The following is an 18557-nucleotide window of genomic DNA, read 5'->3' on the forward strand; positions in this document are numbered from 1 at the left end:
AACTGGTAGCCTTGTTCATGAATGTTCATTGTTCAGTTTATGTCATAGATCTGGTACAAATAAAAAGTAATCGTTCTTTCACAAAGAAATCGATTAGATATGGGAAGTAGTCGATTACGATTACGATTAATTCGGAATTTTTTCGAATGTAATCGATTGCGATTACGATTACTTGAAAATGCTGTAATCGTCGTAATCGATTACGATTGCACTAATCGCGATTACCCCATGTCTGATCCCAACACTGAATCAAGCATATATACATGGCATTATATTGAATTATAGCACAGATGATAAGGTTCTATCTAGCAACACCGTTATTCGCGAGCGATCGAATTGGCAAATTTACGATGAGTGGCCGGTTGAATACATACAGTAATGAACCGCGAAAACAGTGTCGCTAACGACGATATTAGTTGGCATATTTTTATGCTCCGTTGGTTTTAGTTGTAACGTATGCGTAGCCTAAGCGTTGTGAGGAATATAAGAGATATATCAGTAAACGCGGAATTGGAATTTGTTTTATTGTTATTATTAAATCGCGATTCGGGTTTCTTTGTAGTCCGGAGACTTTCTGAGTCGGAAGTGACACAGTAGTGTAACCACAGACCTTTGGAATAGATTTTGTGCAGCTGATACATTACACTCACCAACAAAATATTTCATCATGGAATGTATGAACGATTTTAAGGTAGGCCTACATCAGGGCTCTGAGCTCGAAAATGGCACTAATTTCAGCTGATTGGCTCCTGTTTCAAGATGTCACCGAATTTAAATATCTGTAATTTTAATTTTTTATTTCATTTGAACTAGGTTCCTTTTTATCCGAACATCCTATAATGAATGTTTTTGAATTGATAGATCTGTCTACACTGAAACCACGAGAATGCGACGAAGGTAAAGGCACAACTAGATCAGATGAAATCACCAAAATGCCCCACTTATTCGTATTTTCATCGGATTCTCCTATCATATTGTCATTGGTGACCAGCCTAAATGTGCATAGAGTGAAAAATACGTAGCAGTAATTCGGTAATAACAAACCAAGTATGTCTGATGTCACAAAAGACGATAATTTGTAAACACAGACGAAATGAATAAGAAAGCAATAATTTTGTTTACCAAGGAGTATTCAGAGCTTCACGAAGAAACAAATCCATCTCAGGATGTGCATTAGTTAATTTCACAGATGTAACTCTGGTTATTCACTCAAATTAGCTTGAAGTCATCTGCAGCAAAGTCTTGTGCGACAAGTCTTTGTTGGGGACAGATTGGCAATAGGTTAGGCACTGGCAGTAAGCTTCCATCATGTGAGTATCCCAACCATATTGACATCTCCCTTGTATTTATTTAATATATAGGTTAAACCTTCCACTTTATTCCTTACGCATATTTTTGAGATTTTCGGCAAAGCGATGATAGTAAACATTATGCCCATTGTCCATGCTTATCCTTGATCCAAGGACGTTCCTAAGCATCGCTTGTAGGCGATGTAGGCGTGCTTTTGTCGTTCTTACCCAAGTCAAAACCTACGATGTTTAGCTGATCTTGACTAAAAGGCGTCATTTTACTCTGTATCCGTAACGACGGAGCCGGTGTCACTGCAGTTGCTAGAGCTACTACAATAACCCTCTTCATCTTCCACTACATCCTATAGCATATATATTCAAATCATACCTAGCAGGGTCGTAAAAATCCATCATGAATTTCAGGGTGTGTGCAATTGGCTGTAAAGATGAGTCAATGCTGACGTATTGCAATGACTTCTAGTTCTTAACTGCCATTTATCTCCTGATATAGCTCAAACTTGGGAGGGGTTATTTAATGTAATCAGTCCATACAGTAAAATAGCCTCTAAATCAGGTGCGGGCAACTTCTCCAGTCGGCGGGGCGAATATGGAAAAATGAAGTAATTGGCGGGCCGAATTCCTGAATCTATACATTTAATAACGTGATGTACCTACTTCAATAGCTGTTCATGTCAATGAGACATATCTGTGGTCAATCAAAGTTGTGTACAGGTTCTTTGAACTCTGACTGCATGAAGGACACAAAGAAAACATAGCACTAAAGAATAACTAAAAATCCAGGTTTTCCTATTTCTTGCCGTCCGCACGGCTTGCTTAAACATCGATATTAGCGTTATCAGCGACTTATAATTGCTATCCCCAAAATACCAATAAACGTGTCATTATATCGTGTGCGGCGCGGAAAAAATTCAAATAGCTTAAATCTACTTAAAAATAACATTGTTTATGGTGATTTACGACAAAATTTTGAGCCTACTTCAAGCCTTCAACATTCCGGACATTTATCCATATTTTAAAATTTCCTCCCGGACGCAATATTTACAGTGAAATTCAGGACATGTCCGGGAAATTCCGGACGTATGGCAACCCTAGAATAGAGTCACAGTCCTGCTGAGTGCTGGGTAAACGCTGGCGCTGATTCGCCTTTCTATGAAAGATGCGTATTTTTGACTTACTACCAGTATTAAAAATGCAGACTTCTAGCGACATAAAATTGCCACCGGATGCAATTATTGCTATTTTGATGTGACAATAACTAGACCTACCGCAGTTTACCGTAAATCTATAGCTGAAGGTTGAAATCATAGGCGTAGCTGGGCGATAAAAGACGCCGTTGCCTCTCCTATTTGCCACTTGTACATTGTGACTCCATATCTCACTATCACTGAGCTATATAAACACCATACGTCTCATCAGAGTCGGCTGGAAAGCTTGAGGTAGCTTACGTATAATTAGACAATATGAACACCTGTTTTGTGCGAAGAACATGTCGATTATAACTAAATATTCTCAAAATCTACAATTTTCGATATAGCCTTGTGGTTCAATGAACTACGTGCCCCTGTGACGTCATAATGATAGTAATTATTCCACCTTGCGTTTTTTTCGCATTGTTATTGTATCGCGTGTATAATGCACTGTGCGCATCCTAGTGAGACGTTTCGAGAAACTTTCTATTAATGGACATGCATTATATTTGATCGAAAAGATCGTCTGGCTATATGGATGCTGAAGATAGGTAAGAAATTTTCTTGGTTAAAGTTTGCGATATCCTTGAGTGACACCTCCAGAACAGTGAGTTTTTTTCCTTGTTTATTACCTTATGTCAATGTTTCGTCGAAATGCTACACTTTCATTGAGACACCGGCGTCGGCATATAATGATTTCTTCTAATTAATAGTGATGCGTCCCACTTCTTGATCGGTAGGTGGTGGTTAGATCCCCGGCCGGGTGAGACCAAAGACTCGAGAACCGGTATCCGCAGCTATCCTGTTAGGCGCATCCACGGATAGCATGAAGGAGAAACAAAAAGGGGGGTGCGGACTAGGTGGCCTAACGGTCGCATCGCATCTCGATGGGGCAGGCGAAAATGAGTATCATATATCTCTATCCCTCTCTCTGACGGTCATAATAAATTGGTCTCTAATGTCTCGTTATATGCATTAATGATCAACGGTTATGTCAGCGAGATTGAAAAATCATGCAATCCCACACTATCACATTATAGCGCAGTCAATACTATTTCCCGGGTTGCGCAATTGAAAGCTCGTAGCGTTTGGTCACTATTGCATCTCCTGGTATTGTTGAAGTTGTGATCTAGACCTAAACAGAACTGCGCCTGCAGTGAAGGCAGTCTCTTTATTTCCAACAGTGATGATGCTAATTTTTTCATCAGTATTTCTTTCCGTCAATAGAATAACCATTCGGGATCAGACAACTTGATATTAATATGTACTTATATAGGCCTATCCCTGACCCAAGCATACAACTATTCCAAGATTATATATATATATAACAGGATGGACTAATGTTCCGAAAAGTCTCTTCATCGAAGAATTAATGTTGAAATGAAATATATTACATTGAAATTAGAAATTCGCATTTTCCCGATGTAACTAGGATTTCACAGTTGTGAGGCATTATGAGATAAACGATAACTGGTATCTTTGGTGAGAAAAAACATGATTAATATTTATCTCTTCATTAACAGATGAGCTTTAGCTCGATAGTTCAGTAAAGCCAGTATTTCCAATGTTCGCATGCAACTCAGTGCAATTATTTGCTAGAGATATGAGAGCTGCAATGCATAATACATTTACTCTGAAACAATTTTGATTTCTCGCAAATTTAATTCTGGTATTATTTCAGCATCGAAAAGCAGAGGATGGAAAATTCATTTTCGCCATCCTCGGCTGGATTCCATTTCATTCCTAAAGGGAAGAAAATGACGGTTTGTTGCATTACTGCGTATTACTGCATATTTAGCAATATTCATTTTATATCGCAGGTGCTTTTATGAACAGCATGTCGCGTACAGTAGGACTGCATTCAATCAATCTTTTGTGTGTCGATGTCATGTTTGATTGTATTTTTGAATTTTGCGCTGATGAGTAAATTCTCTCTCTTTCTCCGTCCCTAACATTTTACTGGCAACATACATTTATGCAGGCTTCCTCTAATATTTCATCTTCACGCCCTATTGAAGATGTCAAGCCAATTAGTCCTACTAGTAATATAGGCGTCAGAAGAGTAAGCTCGTATCAATTTCGCATAATTCGTCTTGCAGACATTCCGTAGAGCTATGAACCGGGTTGTAGCTTTGTTTTCGTGGCTTTCCTCATTTCGATGCTCGAACTGCAAGGTAAGAACATTGTTAAATATAATGTATGAAATAGTTACTTCAAAATATATCATTTGCAGCGCACGAAATCGGAAGATCAGAGTCAGGTGAGACTTAATTGAGGCATATCTGATGAGAAGGTGTTTAATTTCATCCGTTCATTTTTTGAGCCTGTCATTCCGATATCAACTCTGATCAAGCAGTAGCGAATGATTGAGCTTTCTGATTATTACATAACCTTTTATCTCGTTTGTACCTCTTTGAAATCAACAACTGGTTCACGCACGCTTTCTGAGATCACTGGTGCTGTACGAATACGATTCTAGGGCCCACGATGGAGATTTGAGACGGGCAAAGTATATCTGGATAAACTGTATGACAGATGTCCTTGTGGCGCCAGAAATGAACACAGCGTCACAATGTCAATATCAAAATGTTGTGTGCTTTGAGGACGTTGTTCCCACCTGGCTGCTGCATTTCTCAATCAAAACTATAATTGTATCGACGTTTAACATCAATATCTACTTCCAGAGCCCCTTTTCATAGATTTCATCGACTAATGGCCCCCTACTATAAGATCAGTTTAGAAATCAGTGTAGGCTTTTTCGGTTTAGGTTCGATTTTGTGAAATGTATCAGACTTTCATCGTGGCATATGACTACTCGACTCTTCAATATATAATATTTGTGCGTACACGTACACGTGCATACCTTCCTACGTTCTTATTTGCATGCACAATCTGTATTAAAATGTTGTACTCGATTTATACCTCGGTATAAAGTCTGAGGTCGTTTACGGTTTTGTGTGCCGAGGGTGCATATTTACACCTATGCATCAGGGGTAGTACACGGGTGATAATACGCACTATTTCCCTAAGAGTGTATCTTTATATCAAACTCCGGCAACTCAGTTTCACATTAAGTCTTAGTTCTGACCTGTCCAGGGATTGAACAGGCGACCCAACAATCAAGAAGCTATGTAATTCTGGAATTACCTTGTGTCGCCGGGCTACTTAGTACAGACTGATAAAGAACTGAGAGTGGGCTAGTATCAATGCCTGGACCTGGCAGTCAAGGTTGCCACCATTCTTCAGTTGAGCGACCCCTAGCTTGGTAACGAATACTTTAAATTAGGGGTTGCCAACTTTTATGCAACCAAGAGCTACTTCTTGGGTACTGATTGCAGCGACGGGCTACCATTTACTCCCGCCGTTTATCCGTGCCAGACTCAATTTTCGCTTTGATATTCATAGCACTGGGCAGGAATGACATTGTGGTAAGAATTCTAAGAGAGTCTTTTAAATCAAAACATCTCATTTCAACTAGCAAGTCAATAAGATTTTTTAAGGTATCATCAATTACTTCGCACCATGTTTGTATAAATTATACAAGAACAGTCAACTCAAATTTTAAAATAATCATGTCACACTATAGACTGGTCATCATACTTTCTATTTCTGTATCAGTCAGTGGGAAGCCTGGCATTGCATGCTATCAACTAGTGCGCTGTACTCTGGTTAACCTGACACTGCAACTCTGAGCGAGTGCTCCAGATGTGCATTCGTGAGGCGTGTTCTTAGTTTGTTTTTGATATCTGGTTTGGAAATCGTAACATGTGATTTTGGCAGGGATTAAAAAACTGCGGGCATATAAGGGCACTAAATCGATTGTCCTTCGCAGAATCATTTATTGCTATTATTTAATTCTCTAGCCACCCCGGAAGTCCGCGGACTTGGAAAACGGTCAAAATGACCAACCGGCCTCCATACGTCGCTCTAAATCCCAGGAAAAATTCCAGGTTGGTCATGGCTATAGTATGTTATTTCTTAAGGTGTGGAAAGTACTCAAATCGTGGATTGTATTTATTCAAATAATCTTAATAAGGCATATCTAAAACTCTTATGGAAGTATGGTATAGCATATTTTCTACCAACTTTATATCCCAGATTTGTTATCACAGAACCTGCTAGAAACAATATCATGTTTTTCCCTCTATCAGGGTTAGTTTAAACCGGCAAATTGATCAAAATGCAACTAGATATATCTGATACCTTATCCTCCCAAATCACACCATGGGCCAATGAAGTTTTTATATATCCCATGGCTCCGGGTACTTGAGAGTACATAATTCTGTAACGAATCTCTTAAAATTCACAATCACTTCAATCAAGTATCAGCGGAGCATTGGTGCTTTTATTTGCACAGATTTTGGAGCCTGAAGAAAGCGGCAAGAAAGTGCCTGTGCCGCTATCCTATGACAAACCTGCTCAGGTAATTGCTTTGTATGTTACTATAAGTGAAATGGATAGATAGTTTAATCCTTCGTCGCTTGTCGAATATGAACAAATAAACAAATTCTGTATGGATTAGGTGACGACTACCGACCGCAAGGCTAGTATGAACTAGTCCATTTAAGTTTTTGATAAGAAATATTTGACCAACGATATGGCGTATCGAAAAATGAGAAATATATTGAACCGCATCAAAAGCTTGCCCGCCTCTTATTATTGTAGTCTTTATTCACAGTAAAACTGGTAAATACACACGTAATCCAGGAGCAACCTGCCTCCCCCCCCCAAGGAAAATGTCGTGATTGAAGTAAACTTTTAAAATTTCAGTAATACAATCAAATTGTTATTCCTATGTAATACATGGAGAAGTCAGATTACAGAATTGCTGTAGATGAAAAATTGACAAGGGTTGCAGAGCAGAAGTAGAGATGATTGAAAATGAAGAATCGAAATTAAAGATATTATGCTGTGATTCACGCGCACAAGTGTAATTTTAGTCCAGTGGTGCATTCAAGGCCTTCCGAAAAATATGCACAGTGCCCAATAACGTGATCTTCTGGATCATGTCGTATCGAACGTTACCCGGAATCTAATGGATATGTCTCATGAGTTTTTTGCTTACGACCCCTGTAGCGCCAATGACTATCGGTACAATGTTTACTTTGCATCGCCACATTTTCACACATTCCATTTTGAGGTCTGCGTACTTCGATTATTTTTCTGATTCTTTTTGTAGTATGTTGTGATCAGCTGGGAAAGCCAGTTCCATGAATAAGCATTCTCTTTTCTTTTTCAGTTTGATTATCATATCCGGGCGGTTGCTCCAGATTTCGTGGTCAGTTATAACTGGTACATGACACATAATTTTTACTTGGTCGTTTTCTGTCACTGGTGCTGGCTGTAATCATACCAATTTTTTTGTCGAAGTGGTGATGTTAAAATGTTTGCATAATTCAAGATGAATGTAGTGACCAACCTTATTGTGTCTCCATGCGTATTTGGTAGCTGAAAGTGCACCACAGTTGTGGGATGTGCTACAGTTTCATTTTGGTTGTGGCACATTCTGCATTTGCCGTTCGTGTTTTGCTTCAGAATTCTTTTGCGATAGTATTTTATTATTAAGATTATTATTATTTATTATTAAAAAACATGTTATTGAGGATCACAGACGAAATCCCCGGTTGGTAAATATGGTGATTTATCTAACTTTATGAAATCCGTTGTTAATTCCATATCTTTGAAGTAGTTTGATTTCTGGTGATTCTTCGGCACTTGAATCGAGAAGTCGGATTGTCTCCTCGCGTATATCTGTCATTTGTTAATGGATTGTTAAACACAACGAAATCGATTCTATTTCAGAATTGGTCAATAGGCCATGGTGTGATATTTGAGGGATTTATGTGTTGTATCGACTATATTTATGTGGAATGTTACTGATAGAAATGCTTGTTGTTATCGGCAGACGGTAATCCGATAGTGACTCGAACATTACAATGCAAAATTTGAAATCAATTACAAAAATTCAATCTCTTATGTCTTTTCTCCAGTACCGGACAGTGTTGTAATCATGCCGGGATCTGCTCTTCTTTTTCTAAATAGATTTTGATATTATAAATTTGTTTCTAAATAGATTTTGGAACGCGAAAGTGAAGAAATGCAAATGCATACCGAAGAACTTTCTGAAGCGAAATCTCTTCCGCAGGTAATTATTTCACATTAATTAGTTATTGCATTTTCCATCAAAACACATAGTTGATTTTTTTAAAGGAACCATCGACATCCACTGATGTCGAAACGGTTTTGTCTGAGAACGCCGAAGGCAAGCTCACTGTGAGTAGAGAAGAATAGTTTCAAAACAGCGTCCCATTAAATCCAAGATATTTTCTTTCTTTGTGCAGTATCCAAAGATGAAAGAATTAGGATCGTCTGATTCTCCATCTCAGCAGGAAGATCTGGGGTCCTCTGATTCTCCCCCTCAACAGGAAGAATTAAGATCCGCTGTTTCTCCACCTCAACAGGAAGAATTAAGATCCTCTGATTCTCCACTTCAGCAGGAAGAATCAGTATCGTCTGATTCTCCACCTCAGCAGGAAAAACCAAGATCGTCCGATTCGCCACCTCAGCAGGAAGAATTAGGAACGTCTGATTCTCCACCTCAGCGGGAAGAATTAGGATCCTATGATCCTCAACCTCAGCAGGAAGACTTTCATAATCTCCAGGTGAGGTTTGTTTATAATATTGCTAAATAAAAAGTAATGTATGTTGCAGTATTCATCCTAATATGATGTAATTGTATTCGAGGTCGCTGAAGTAGTCACTATGGGCACTTGAGCATCGGCGGAGTACAATTGGTGATGTAATATTTTCCATCACTCAGAGTAGAACAAGTGCCCTCCTAGACAGCCCTAATCTGCAGATAGTCGGAGACAAGTAAGAGTTTGGAAAATACTCGAAAAGCTTGAAATAGTAGCGTGTGAAAATGGGTAACTGGCAGTTCTTGAAAACTTTGTTCGAAAAGTCTACATTTCAGCATGGTTGCTAGTGGCGTAAAAGTTTCAATTACAAAATTCAATTCTCTGACTGTAATGAAACGGGTGTTGCAACAAGCGTTTGTGAAGATTTCTTTAAAAATACTCACTCTACCTGCCCCAGTGGACAATGCCTTGCTTGTAAAACAGGTATCCACCGCCTCCTTCTTAGGCTCCGACACTCCTGAATAGAGATGTGGAATATTGATGCTGATTCCATATTCTTCTGGTTACTTTACATAATCATAGCTCAAGCACCCTGACGGTACAGACGAAAACAAATGAGCAGATAGCTTTAGGCAATTGGGGAGTTCTCTTAGTCAATACATGTACTGTCATTAACGTGATATACCCAAGTCGAATGTTGGTAGTAGCATATTTCGAAGTGTTGAAGCATCAGAAGTTTATCTGGTCTCCTCCTGTAAATCGCTATTTTGATGGCGTTTTTAGTACCATGACGTATTGTTTCTAATTGTGATCCGTATTATTTTTGTGACATTTAGATTCCGGCAAAAAAGGATTCCACATTCAAAACGGGCGTCGACAATGTCGCTTTAGAAATGGTTAGTGAAATGATATTAGGATGGTATATGAGTAGCAATGAATCGAAATTCACGTTTGATCTGCAGGCTCAGAACGTAATGAAGGCAGAAAATGACACAGCACCCGAGCCTTTGGAACAAGTATGAATCGAATTATATTTTCTCCAAGCCATTCATTATTCCTAAATTCCTGTCAAATAACATTGCCACAGTGGGTTTGCAGTTCCGTTTTTCGTGCTTTGCAAGCATTTATATTTAAAGCAGCGTACCTTATGGCTACTAAATCTAATTAATCTTATTTTTGTGTTAATTTATAGATTACGGTGGACACAGTATGTGAATTGGAAATTTGCATTGATGATGTCGCATCGAAAATGGTAAATGAAATAGTAATACGAAGCATGGATTGCAATTAATCTAAATTCATCTTTGGTCTACAGGTTGAGAATGTTCTTGAGGAAGAAACACTCAAAGCACCTGAACCATTGAAACAAGTGAGAATTGGATTTTTATTTTCTCGTCAATCCGCTTTCTGAATATTGCACTGTCACATACGTTTTTAATTTGAATTGAGGCTTTAAAATAATATAGTTATTGAATAGGTTCTACTTCTTGCCCTTCCTTATGCAAATATTATATCAACCGGGATGCAAATCTGACATCGACTCTATTTCAACTCTTTTAGAATCAACCAGAGCATGAAGCAGCTGACGAAGTGGGATTGGATGACGTGACGATGAATTTTGATGAAGATCTTGATCAGCGATCTGATGTAAGCTACTTTGTTAAAATGCTCTTCCAATGTATTAGTATAGTAGTGCTACAAATCTCTCATACAATATCAACCTTCACCTAGAATGGATTAAATTCATATTTTAATATTTTTGCATTTGTAAAATTGATTGGATTGTAGGTCCACAAAATGTCAATGTCATTCGAAGTCGAGAAATACGATAACAGCTTTCCTTCCCGTGATTAGTTTCGGTATAAATATAGCATAACAATATGCATCGATTCAATGTAATGTTGATATTATCCATTCTCTAAGCGATAAAAGTAAGAATTTGTGAGGATAAGCAATATTTAGGCCCAAGTGAAATATTTTCCATTTGCTCCGACAAGGATGGAGAAATTGCATGGAAGAAATTACAAAATCATTGAAATTAATTTTCTATTATACGCTGACTATCGTCAATCCCTCATTTACGGGTATACAAAAATTGAATTTTCCACCGTGTAGCAATTTGACTGTTAATAAAACCAAATCCATGGAATTATAGGCCCCTGGTAGATTTAATCTTATGCACGTCTTGATTAAGAATGCATTTGGACAGATTGATTCTATTTCTGTAAGTCTTCTGTTGACAACCTGGTGGTACGCGATTATTTATGAAGTTTTTTGATAAAGATTGAATTTTTGAACATACCTAGTAGAATCTAGCAGTATCGAACTCATATTCGTTTCAGCTAACGGCTGTGGATTTTATGCGAATGACACAGGAAAGTTCGCTTCCCAAGATGTCTGCGTCATTGGAGATGCTGGTGCGGGTAGGTACTAATATATTAACTATTGAAACGAGATACCGCACCCTCCATTGAGACCAGGGTAATATCTGTCTCATTCGAGATGATGAAAGATTGACTGGCATCAATTGATAAGCAGGGGTACGCGAACAACTTCATTTTTGTGGTATAGTAACAACTTTGGCCTATGTATCCGCGATTAAACGTTTATGTGACAAGCGAAAAAATGCTCAAGTTTACCAAATGCAGCGTTTAATAAGGCTTAACTAAACTACCATGCTTTTAAATCACGTTGTAGTATTTACTCGCCTCATCTGGACTTTAGGCCTCTTTAGGCGACACTTCGTCATCTCAGTACAGCGATGTTGTTACAGTTTGTTTTATTGGGTTAGTTAGTTATTTCCCTGTGAGTACAGTGGGGTGCAGCGCTAATTGCCCGGAAACCATGGTTCTGCGATCACAGACTCCTGTAGAACAGCGATTGTAGAGGGCTATAGTCGGTATAGTTGGCGTTTCAGTTGTTTTAATCCACTCAAGACACAGAATGTAGGTAGATTGTACAATGCGATGTAATGATTAGGTTTTATAGAAGAGGATGGGTATCGGGTATTAGCGCATATTCCGGACGGGTGGTACAAATTGTGCGCTGGTACGGCGACGTAGGCTATGCTGTGTATTGTAGATCAGTGGTTCTCAAGGTTTTGTTCGACACGCCCCCTTGATGACAGTGAGAAATTTTGCATCCCGTTATCTTCCTATCAAGAATATTAAAAATAATGTTTGCCCTCCCAGTGCAATGTTTGGTGACACGGAAGATGTTCTGGCTCTTGATATTCGAATTATACACAGAGCAATTGTTATGAGCAGGAGGTAAATCGCACCGATCGCAAAAAAATCATTCTAGTTTATTATTTTGCTAAACATAATCCCTTGCAATGGTAGCAAGTAGCACATGGATGTTTTATAGATTCTGGTTCCCAATTCCTTCTATCACCCAATTGAGCTTAGCTCAAACGTAAATGACCGTAGGCTCTATATAAAAAAACAATGGCATATAGCTAAACGCGTTTACTATCAGTCAAAATCTAGCATCAGTGTGCCAATATAGCGTTCGACGCAATTATGACATTAAAATCGAAATATAATGAGGATTATTGCTATTGTTGAAACTTTGAAGTTTGATCACAAGTTAAACTCATTCCTATAGTTTGTTACTCTCAGGCGGCTTCGCGCCTCCCCTCATACGCTTCCTCGCCCCAATTTGAGAACCACTGTTGTTGATCATAGCGCAAATCACTTGCCATGTACATATAATAAAGATCACGGTGCTGTAATTTCCTCTCTGATGCGGATTGGTTCTACCAAAACTAGTGTCATAATTGTGATGGCTGTTTCGCGCCATTGCATTCTACAGTGATTTGTTTATGTACGTACAATGATAACAACACTATCGTTTATGGGACTGGTTCAAAGGTGTTATCCAGCATTGTACACAATGTGTGGAGACTCACGTGCTCTTCCCCTCATTTGCAGCTGTGACTTGAGAGCAACGTTTTTTAAGCAAGGGCATGGGGAAGAACCGATTTCGCGCAAGATTTTCAGTTGAACATAAATTACGGTTGTGCCTTTCTTGAACATTTCTAGGTACAGGTAACCCGCGGAGTAGCATCGCAGTAAAATTATGTTTGAAAGTGTAAATAAGTAGTTTGTTGTGGTTATGGTCTTTCAATTGCGTACAATTTATGCGACATCAGTAATACGTTAAAGAGCCGCTGCCTTATTGACATTTTTTATGGCCAATTGGTGTAATATAGTAGTATATAGTAGTATATTTTGTGTGTCTGGAGTGTATCAGTATACGAGTAACTCTTCATAATGCGACGGTGCTGCACTAATCTTCATGCATATACCACGCTCCATTAAACAACGATATCCGTCATTACGCACTAAATACCAATCTGTTTCTAGCCTATGATTTCACAGAAATGATCCCATTTTTCGTGGGCATTCTTCGAAAAAATGATATTTATCATCGATAGGAACACGTTATTATTATTATAGGTCGAGCAGCTTGACAAATGGGAGGTAAAATCAATTGACACCGGCCCAGTCCAGAAACAGGTATACGAATCTTGTTATTTAAATGTTGCATTAACATTCATGCAATTTCTGCATTGAAACATCTTTGTAGGAGGAGCAGAAGCCATACCTTGGGTTACAGGAGCCCATATCACCGATTCAGGTAAGGTGCTGTTTCACTTTTAGACGTGGCCAAACAACATTTTTGTAACATTATTCTCACTCTGAAACTTTCCGTTTGTCTATCGTTATCGGCGAAAATGTGAAAAGCGTCTTAACTCTGAAACTTGACAGTGACGACTTTCATTTTTCAGTGTCCACACACAGCCGTGTGGGATGTAATCACGTTTGTGATGTTTGTAGATTGCACGTGCCAGTCGGCACCGAGTTACCGAAGTGTCTGTCCATTGTTTTGTAGTGACATAATATGTAATTATAATCTAATTTTAGGATGAACCTTCCTTGAAATTGGAAACAGAATCTGGTGACGAGAGGAATGCCTTCAATAAGGTGGGGTTTCCAATTCATTAGTTTCGTTTATTCAGTTCGCCGATGTTATAATTGTAGTCAATGTCGCAGGTATGTCAAGAAGCTTCCATTGAAAGCAAAATTCCCGGCGAACCACTAGATACGGTAAGAAATCATAGATTGAATACAATCCGTCGTATCATCTGAATAACAGTTGATTTTATAATTTCCCTGAAATAGACATTTTCTGTGTCGAGTGGTATAAAAGGTATGAACGTTATGAACCAAAGGTATATCTCATGATATCTTTTGGTTTAAATACTCCTGTACCCTGCTCGGAAAATATCTGGTTATTGGCGTGCTGTAATTCCTGAACTTAACTAAACTGAACCTATATGTCAGGGGTATGTCATTTACACATCCGTCCCGTTTGTGTGATTGTGAACTATGGAAATGTATTTTAATTTTAGGACAAAACTTTTCCCAAATCGGAAAACGTATTGAATGAGGACAAGAATGCCAGTGAAAAGGTATGGTACGAATGTTATTTCGTCTTCGACAATGCTCTATCCTGATTCATGTCCAGGTCCTTGAAGAATCTTCTCCCTTGCAACCATTAGATACGGTAAGAAGTTGCGTATTGAGCACATGTGGTAGTAACAACGGTTGATTTTATGATCAATCTTAATTGGAAATCTTTGTGTTGTGCTACCCGATTGGGTGTCGCTGATTTTATAAAAGAAGGTAGGCTGTAAAACCTGGTGATTAATACCTGTTACTTAAATGCTTATTGGATTCCCTCCAGTAATTACTGTTGTTGATTTCAGACTGAAATTTCTTTCCCGAAAGAAGATTCTGAGGATTGCAACTCTTGGGTGGGTAGCATAGCAATGGATACCGTTAGTTTAATCTATGTCTATGACACAATCTCAACATCTCAAGTATTTCCTCTACGTGCCAGGAGAAAACTGGCAGTCTTCTGCTTGTCTATATCAATTAGAGTTTCTACACCTAAGGACATTGTTCCTGGTAAGCAGAGGTGACTATAGTAGTTGAAGTCGCTATTCAAGTGCATGTTTAGTCGAAGTTGTGAAGTAAGATTTCTACTCAATCAAAAGCAGAAGTGGGGATTTTCAAGTCATGTGTAAGTAAAGAATGGGAGGCCTGAAAAGTAATCCAGTGAGAAAATGACTCAAAACTCGTATATGTTTTAAAATTCAATGTGTGAAAGTAAGTATTTTGCCGAAAACGAGAAGTGAGACTTGTCTAAAACACAACCACTTGGGTAAGTAGTGCAACTAGGCAAAATCTACTCAGAAAAAGTGGAACACTTTGTTAATGACCAACCTTGCCGGTAACTATAATGATTTCGTCATTTAAGAAATCCAGACGATTGCCATATAAAGCAAGTATTCTATCACACCCTGTTATACCGCTCTAATACAGTGATGGGATGACTCCAGTCAACTTTTTAACGTAATTTACCTTGATTCGATTCACCTCCAAATATCGAGTGACTTGACTCGAGTCGAAATGCGAAATGACTCGATATGACTTGTGACTCGAAGGTAGGGACTTGTTGCCAACCCTGTTCCAATCTGAGTTTAATCCAACTCAGAGTCTCCCTTTCGCTATCATCGATTTGATAATTTGCGATTATGTGTGTGCAGGATCTATCAGACAGTGAGGAAAACGTGGCGATACATCCGAAATTGTCAGAATGGCCCAAGAAAGAAAATCTGTTCAAGGAGTACACATGCAATGAGAAACTCAAGGCGAGTTTCACAGATATCAATTGCGATATCTCCGGTGCCTGCCACGAAAAATTCCAACATTCCTTCTCTGTCATTGCAGGTCAAATGCGATAGCGACTCCGATGGCTTTTCGGATTTCTTGGATTCAATCGAAGAAAAGATACGACAACAAGAACAAGCCTTGCCTTTGAAGAATGTAATAACAGCGAGTCCATCCGAGGAGAAGGTGGGTTTTCCAAAAAATGATGTTTTTGACTGAACTGTGAGTTTCAGTGCTATATGCCTAAATCCTTCGCGACATGAGATTCCGATTATGAGCGTGGTAAAGTTCATATGTTTACGTCTTTTTGCAGAATGTCACTGATGATTACGATTCAGATATATCTGATATTCTCAAATCGGAGAACGCACCGAAGAAAGTCCGAAAACAAGTAAGCTTCATGGTTTTTCATATTCAACGGAACTTTGACATTACAGTATAAAAGTGATAATATTATGTTGACTGTTTGCTTTTATAGAAACATACTGGTGCGGATCAATCGAATGCAACCGACATTTTTATATCGGAGGCCGCCACACACAAATTGCTGGAAAAGGTTATAATTTATGATTTTCATGTCACAAACTTCAACATGGTAATGAATATCAATTTTCAGACACTTTCAGATAGCGATATCTCTGATATTTTGAAATCAGAGGACGCTCCAAGAAAGAAGCCGAAACAGGTTTGCTTTGTCATTTTCGAAGAGACTTTTTGGGGTACAGAACTTTAATATACACTTTAATAATATATTCATATTAGAAATATATTAAAACCCGAAGCTTTTCGAGCCAACACTCTTCAGGGGTAATCGTCGGCATAAAGAGAATTTCAAAAACTTGCATATAACTACATTGCATACAGCAATTGTGACGTCATAGAAACAAAACAACATCAAGTGCAGACAAACCGCGAGCGCAGCTAGTGGCCAATTTTTAGCTGAAGCAAACGTTCCTTCTGCTGGCATAAGCGTGGTTGTTGGATCTTAATGAATGTCGATTCCAGCGCGGACAAGTGGAAAAGTGTGCGGCCTCTACCCAAAATTGAGAATCTGTCGTCACTATACTTATTGGCGCAAGTAGCATGCTCAGCTAAATGCCTGCCAATGGCAGAGTTCATTGCCACGGCCTGATTGTGTTTCAACACCCTTAAGTCAGTTTCAGTTTCAGCGGCCTGTCCCTTGGAATTTAATGTACGTAGTCTAATAACACGCGGTACATGTTGTTTAATACGTTCCTGCAAGCGCTGAGTTGTTCTTCTCACGTACCGACAATCACAGTGGCACTTAAATTCGTAAACTATATTGCTTTGTTGAGAAGCGGGAGGAACATCTTTGCGCGTTGCAGGAAGTAGTTGTTTGGTGGTGAATACAACATTCGTTTTGACGTTGTCGTAACAACGATCTACGGCGGAGATCAACTGTTTCTCAAAACGAGAAGAGATGGGACCCAACCACGGTAAATGTATGTATACATTATTCTCAGGGATCAGTAGATCGTTGTTACAACAACGGCAAAACGAATGTTGTATGTCGAAACGAATGTCAGTCCGTACAATGATTTGTCCACGCAAGTCACAACCCATTCTAATAAATCTTCGGTTGATCGCAGGATAATAAAATAAACTGTGATCAGGTCATGGCTATGACCTCTGCTTTCCGCAAACATCTGATATAACTATCGCGATGATGGATACTCCGTCTTTCTCAAAGGCTGCACATTTTTCTGCCCCTGCATTGGAATACGTTTACTGAGTTTGCTTCATTGGAATATTAGTCTAGGCCAGGGTGGGCAAACTGCAGCTGGCGAGCCGCATGCGGCTCTTCCAGCCTTTGATTACGGCTCTTTACTGATTGCACAATGCACATGGTGAGTTTTGCCATTTAGCAAGAGAGGTTCAACCTGGTTATAAATTGATGCATTCCATCGCCAATTAAGAATATGTGTCGGGTGTTGTTTCGGTTGTGATTGTTCACTCAATAGTTATCAAATTTAAAATGGGGTAGCACTAAAGTTAGAACTTTGCAATTGAACTCTCGAATCGAGTTCAAATAAACGTTTCATCAATAAATAATAAATCTTTCTGGTGAAAAATGAACTTGATAAATAACTCATCACGCCAGCGCAGGTGACAATCATTTCCGGACTACAAATGGTGAATACGGCTCTTCCATTTGTATTGTCAAGGCAACAATAACTGCAAATTTGGCCAAGAAAATATCGTCGAGCGATAATTGCAAGAGAAGAAAGTGAACAGAAAAATAGAACAATAACTTGAAACATCATTACCAAACTAAACACAAGACTATGTCACGACTTACCCAACGTAGACCGATTTACGGAGTAAATTTCCAGATTTACGAAGTAAACTTCATTCGATAGCATACATTTCATTGGGGCGTAGGCCTAATAAATTCGTATTTGTGAATTTTCGTGTTTATTGTTTGTTTTTGTGGTATTCAGGTGTTTGTCGACTATTATGGTCATTTACACCAGGCCAATATTCTTCATTTTTTATTCCGTAATGGCCGACCTATAGCACGCCCACTTCTAGACTTTTTGTAAGACATCGCTTACACGGATTAGGTGGCGAGGGCAGCCTAGATAAACCTTCAACACTTAGGTGTAGGAATTCTGAAGTCGACCTCTGTCGGACTCGAACCCGCAACCCGTATTATCGACT

General features: G+C 38.9%; 1 protein-coding gene across 13 annotated transcripts in view; it reads left to right on the forward strand.

Annotated features, from left to right (window-relative positions):
- The window catches only part of LOC145441076 (uncharacterized), a 38538-nt gene that overhangs the window by 8820 nt on the left and 11161 nt on the right, over positions 1 to 18557 (forward strand). For 4 of the 13 annotated variants that reach the window (XM_080318856.1, XM_080318864.1, XM_080318853.1 and 1 more), the window contains exons 2-27: positions 4179 to 4260; positions 4597 to 4671; positions 4731 to 4757; positions 6361 to 6447; positions 6798 to 6920; positions 8571 to 8642; positions 8708 to 8770; positions 8839 to 9159; positions 9972 to 10031; positions 10098 to 10151; positions 10328 to 10387; positions 10451 to 10504; positions 10696 to 10782; positions 11478 to 11558; positions 13596 to 13655; positions 13726 to 13776; positions 14064 to 14123; positions 14193 to 14246; positions 14552 to 14611; positions 14668 to 14706; positions 14909 to 14956; positions 15752 to 15856; positions 15936 to 16061; positions 16189 to 16266; positions 16354 to 16431; positions 16492 to 16560. In XM_080318856.1, coding sequence (XP_080174982.1) covers positions 4179 to 4260; positions 4597 to 4671; positions 4731 to 4757; positions 6361 to 6447; positions 6798 to 6920; positions 8571 to 8642; positions 8708 to 8770; positions 8839 to 9159; positions 9972 to 10031; positions 10098 to 10151; positions 10328 to 10387; positions 10451 to 10504; positions 10696 to 10782; positions 11478 to 11558; positions 13596 to 13655; positions 13726 to 13776; positions 14064 to 14123; positions 14193 to 14246; positions 14552 to 14611; positions 14668 to 14706; positions 14909 to 14956; positions 15752 to 15856; positions 15936 to 16061; positions 16189 to 16266; positions 16354 to 16431; positions 16492 to 16560 — 2074 coding nt within the window. Of the gene's footprint in view, positions 1 to 2908; positions 3049 to 4178; positions 4261 to 4596; positions 4672 to 4730; positions 4758 to 6360; positions 6448 to 6797; positions 6921 to 8570; positions 8643 to 8707; positions 8771 to 8838; positions 9160 to 9971; positions 10032 to 10097; positions 10152 to 10327; positions 10388 to 10450; positions 10505 to 10695; positions 10783 to 11477; positions 11559 to 13595; positions 13656 to 13725; positions 13777 to 14063; positions 14124 to 14190; positions 14247 to 14551; positions 14612 to 14667; positions 14707 to 14908; positions 14957 to 15751; positions 15857 to 15935; positions 16062 to 16188; positions 16267 to 16353; positions 16432 to 16491; positions 16561 to 18557 lie in introns of those variants that run through there. The other 9 variants (XM_080318855.1, XM_080318854.1, XM_080318863.1 and 6 more) reach the window with 9 other exon arrangements.

The sequence above is a fragment of the Botryllus schlosseri genome, chromosome 6, assembly GCF_051294905.1.
Source record: "Botryllus schlosseri isolate E-star chromosome 6, Bs_hap1, whole genome shotgun sequence".
NCBI lineage: Eukaryota > Metazoa > Chordata > Ascidiacea > Stolidobranchia > Styelidae > Botryllus > Botryllus schlosseri.